The sequence below is a fragment of the Zosterops lateralis genome (genome assembly GCF_965231275.1).
Source record: "Zosterops lateralis genome assembly, chromosome: 5".
NCBI classification, from domain to species: domain Eukaryota; kingdom Metazoa; phylum Chordata; class Aves; order Passeriformes; family Zosteropidae; genus Zosterops; species Zosterops lateralis.
The window spans coordinates 30,098,514-30,103,390 of NC_139766.1; the positions used below are offsets into that span (position 1 = coordinate 30,098,514).

The 4,877-nt window shown below is 40.9% G+C and overlaps 1 protein-coding gene across 1 annotated transcript; it reads right to left on the reverse strand.

Annotated features, from left to right (window-relative positions):
- Positions 1-1,015: 1,015 nt before the first annotated feature.
- Positions 1,016-4,489, reverse strand: LOC310909865 (general transcription factor IIE subunit 1-like; the record flags this gene model as incomplete). The annotated part of the gene is made up of 4 exons (XM_083862166.1): positions 4,027-4,489; positions 2,540-2,741; positions 1,796-2,016; positions 1,016-1,410 (listed from the first exon to the last, which is right to left on the reverse strand). Exons 1-4 carry the CDS (start codon positions 4,472-4,474, stop codon positions 1,016-1,018), a joined length of 1,266 nt encoding a protein of 421 aa, XP_083718292.1. The 5' UTR covers positions 4,475-4,489.
- Positions 4,490-4,877: the final 388 nt, after the last annotated feature.

Here is a 4,877-nt window from a genome sequence, read left to right on the forward strand (position 1 = left end):
AGCAGGGACCTCTTGAGGTCATCTTGTGCCAGTAAGGCCACTCGAAGCTGTTTGCCCAGGTGGCTTTTGAGGATCTTCCTGATGGGAGACAACCACCACTCTGGGCAACCTGTGCCAGTGTTCGTCACCCTTGAAGTGCAGTGTTTCCTGCCATTCAGAGGGAACCTCCTGTGGTTTGTTGTGTGCCCTTCTAGTCTACTTTCATTATCCCTTGCTCAAGTAGTAGAACTGCTGAAGAAGTTAAATTCTCACTATGCCTAATGCCATTCCTTTTATTCGTGTGGTTCAAGCAGAATTTGTTTCTTGCTTAAAAAGAGCAGTGGGGGATGTGTGAGCGAGATAGGAGAAGCAGTCTTGTACTTGATACGTGGCTTTCTCCCTTACTGATCTGGACCAAAGTGAAATGTTACATTTTACTGTCCAACGCCCCTTGCATAGATCACCACTCAAGTCAGTTCCGTTGTGTCGTGCATACAAAGAATTGGAAAAATTTTTCTTAGGATGAAAGTTGAGATGTTTCTCATCTATTGCTAATGCAATTTAGTAACAGCTCTTCCCTTAGGACAGGGTTGCTGTGTGACACCTTTCCTTTACTGTTGTACAGTGAGCCACCTAATGAACCATTGGAACATGTATATGGAATGAAACCAAGTCATACGGGATTTGGAACTATTGGAAGTAACTGTTACTTCTTGGAGGAAGGTGGAATAAGTTATTTCTTACTATAGATTTCATCACTGCTTTTCAAATGTTATTTTAATTAGATCCAAACATATCCTGAAATGATTCATGTTCCAAAACTAATTACATCATCCACAAAAGTGTAAGCATTACAACAACAAACAACGCTTGCTGTGGCTGCAATGATAATATTTGAACTGTAGTTACCTACTACAGGATTACCATCTTGCTTAAGAGCAAGTTCAAACAAAACCCTTCAGTGATAAACTTTGAAGAACATAAGTCAGAAGCCTTCATCCATTCTATACAAGGTTGGATATTCCTACAGTAGTATTTACTCAAAGACAGACTGGAACATTTCTTGTCCTACTTTTATATAAGCATCTCTCTCTTCCTTTGTCATGAGAGACACAAGCTCTGGGTTTTCACTAACTTCACCATATGAACAGGGTTGGCCAGCTACCATTAAAATAGGACCCAGAGTTTCCAGTTCCTCCTCTTGTTCAAAGCTGCCGCCTGCTACTTTCATTCCTGCTCCTCTTGAGTGCTTGGTATCTTCTTCAAACTCACTGGTATCACTGTGTGATGCGTGGAGTTTGCTATTGACAATAGGAGCCTGATCTGTGCTAGATGATGACTTGGATTCATGGATCAGAAGAGTCTTGATGATTTCATTATCAGTAACAATTTCTTTAACATTTTCTTCAGTTTCTTCAGAAGCACTTACTCCTAATGCACAATACTGAGTGTTAGAGGGATCAATCATTAACAGTTACCACAGGCATCCTACATAGATGATTTTTTTCTACTCTGGCTCTTTTACCCATGCTAGAATTCTCTTGAAAGTACAGACATTTCTGAGAGTTTTCCACTGTAAAGATTACCACTGAAATTACATGGTATGGGTAAAGCCAGAAGTTTCAGGACCCACCTGACCTCTGGCTTTAGGAATATAACCTCAATCAGTCTTAAAACTAGGTTTTGGAAACTAAGGTCTGATAACCACTGAATTGAAACATTGTCTTCTAAATCAAGCTCACTATATTTTCAGTGGGAAAGCTGTATTTAACTGCCCTAAGGCTGCTGAATTAATTTGTGAATTCACTAAACTTACCAATACTGTTGTTGGTGAGTATTGCTGTTCCTTCCACAGTGCTCTGTGACAACCAGATAGGTTGCTTTTTAGTTGCTTTTTCTCTTCTTTTCTTCTTTGAGTCTTGGACATCAATGGTTAAGTTTTGGGTGCATGTAAGGTCAAAAGCAGAACTTCTGTGTGCCCATTTTTCAGGGCGGCTGCAGGATTCCAGCACACTTGAGCTCAACTTCAGATTAAAGCTGAATGAGGTGTCACATTTTGAAGAGGTAGAATTCAGGCAAGAACCCCCCTCAATTCCCATTAAAAAAAAACAACTGAACAACAATCACAAACAAACTCCAAAGACATGTTTTGTCAGCAGACTAGCTTTAACAAATGCTCTAATAATTTACATTCTCTTTTACCTCTCTCGGAGGCAAGTGGTTCTGAACCACTGATTTTTGCAAGGTCTCTTCAGTAGTGCATCTCTGGATGAAGCACACTGCTAGAGAAACATTACTCTTTTACAGAAAGGGCTATGAACATTAGCTGAAGAAGTAATTGGGGAAATAAATTACTTATAAAAATATATCAAAAAACTAAAAAGGTATAGCAATAATTTAGGATGCCTTAGATACTACAGACTCCTTCATTAAACAGCAGACTACTGAACAAAACAGAATGGAGTACATAGGCTGCAAGTTCAGTATTTCAAAGATTTTACAACTGTAAAGTTGTTGGGGGGATTTGCATTGATCAGAAGTTCTAGGGTGATGTCCATACCTTTCTGATAGTTCTGGTATTTCTGTTGGCTGAGGCTCCAGCAAGTCATAGGGCAGCACAATATCTTCAGTCTCACGCAGCAGCACAAAGATGGGCTCGATCTGCTCGTTGAACTTCGCCAGCAAGGTTCGAGCATCGTGCTTTGGAAATGCTGAGCCATCTTCCTCTACTTCAGTGTTGCAGTAAGTGCAGTGGAAAGTCTCTGCAACATTTTCCAAAGTGGGAATTCTCATGTTCATAGAATGCAAAAAGATCAGCAGTATCTTGTTAAGCAGTCCACAGCCTGGACATTTACCCAGACATTCTGGCTTTATCCATTTGTTCACATTAACTAGGGAAACTCAATTCTACAGGCAAACTTGAGACAGACTGGTATTATTCACTTGTTATGCAAACAAAAAATGTCTCAGGAGAGAAATTTAAGGTGGATAGACATCTACTATCAGTTTATTTTTCTCTTCTCCAGTCTTATCTTCTCAGTCCTTAATGTAAGAAAAAAAAGATATTTTCAAGCATAAGTAGCATCTGGTTTTAATTGTTCAAGAGTCAGAGTCAAAGCAAATGCTAAAACCCCCATTTTTATATCTTCAAGAAAACAAACAAAACTTCAGGCTTATTCTGTGAAAATATATCACCAGCCTCAATGCTTGCATTTCACTAACTCAACAGAGTGCCTCCATTTAGAAGAAAGGGATGATTTTGCTAACTGGCAGAACACAAATTTCACCACTGGCATTTCAGGTCAGTCATATATAAAGCTCATTCTGCCTGGCTCTGGCATCCTTTGCAAATCCCATGACCCAGATGTCAGTGCAGTAGCTGTGCTCTGAGTAATATATTGCACTATGATGCCATTTTGACTCTTTTAAAAATAATACTCTATTAAGTTAGTTTGGTTTTAAAGAAGAAAAATCCACAAGCCCTGATGCCACTTCTGCTGTGGATGTGTCATGGTGACCTGTGAAGAGCCTAAACTTTGCAGCCCAGGAGTGACAGAACAGCTTTGCTCTGGTGCCACTGAGCTGCAAGATGCTTATTAAAGTAGGTGACTGCAGACAGGTTTACACATCTTGCCCAACTCTTCCATCAGAAGGACTGACCACACAAATGGATTAACTAAGAGATTCAAAATAGAGTAAAGACAGCACTGTGTTCATATTTCCATATGAGGAAGTGAGACTTGCAAGACTTGGATGAATTCAGATTACTCAACTAGGTTCAAAGTAAAGCTGAGGCTCGGAATCTGATTCTCAACACCAGCTCATATATTCAAGATTAATCTTCCTTTAGTTTGGCCTGTTCTACAGAGGCAGCATTTCTCTTACCCTCACCTCCCAGCATCCCCTGTTCCAGACCCTCATCCCTCAGCAAACAAGAAACATATTCTAAAAAACATGCTTTTATTGCAAATTTCACCCAGGAAACAATTCTGTGCTATCTGGGTTATTCTTTAAGATAAGAGAAAATAAGCAATATAAGTAACACACCTGTAAATGCATTAAAGAGCTGATTGACTTCAAGGTCCGTGTACGTGCTAGAGCAAGTTGGACATTTAAAAGAGGATCTGGTAGTTGAATCCCGCTCATCCGCTTCTATTTTCCGGCGTACCTGATCCAGTTTGTATTTTACCACATCCACCAGCACCTTGTAGTTGATGTAATAGTAATGGTTCCTCGTGCTCTTCCCATTGGGCCCTGTTTCCACTCGCAGCCGCAGCTTCACCAGCTTGTCTGCCTTGAGCGTGTTGAGGACAGTGCGCAGTTGCTTTCGCTCGTACTTGAGCAGCTGTAACAAGTCGTCCTCTTTCACACAAGGGTAGCGGATCAGCACATCCAGGGCCAGGGAACACTCCACTCCATAGAAACCACGCACTATGAACTTGGCCAGGCGCTTTAGGGCTGCCGGCACCTCGCTGGGAACGTTTTGCTGCTCCATCAAGAGCTGAACCGCTGTCAGAGAAGTGCTGTACAACAAAGAGAAGGGAGGTGAGCTGCAGTGAACCCTCCTGAGCCCTCACAGGCAGGTGTAAAATGTATAATTTGCTGTGCTGCACTTCTGCAAGAGTCTTCACTGAATAGAGGAATGTAAAACCCTTAACCTGCACTGAGGATGGCAAAGGTATTAATAGGTATCAGAAATTATCTAATCTTGAAGTACAGTGGTTACCGCTGAAATATTAATATCCTCTTGTGTAAAAATCCACAGACGATATCTAGGAAAACATGTTTCAGAAAGCTCATAATCCTCCCAGAAGACGGTGCATTTAACTTGCATGTTCAGTTCCACCTGTTTGCATTCACAGCCAGCCAGTTAAGACCAGAAGTAAAACCTTCAAAAA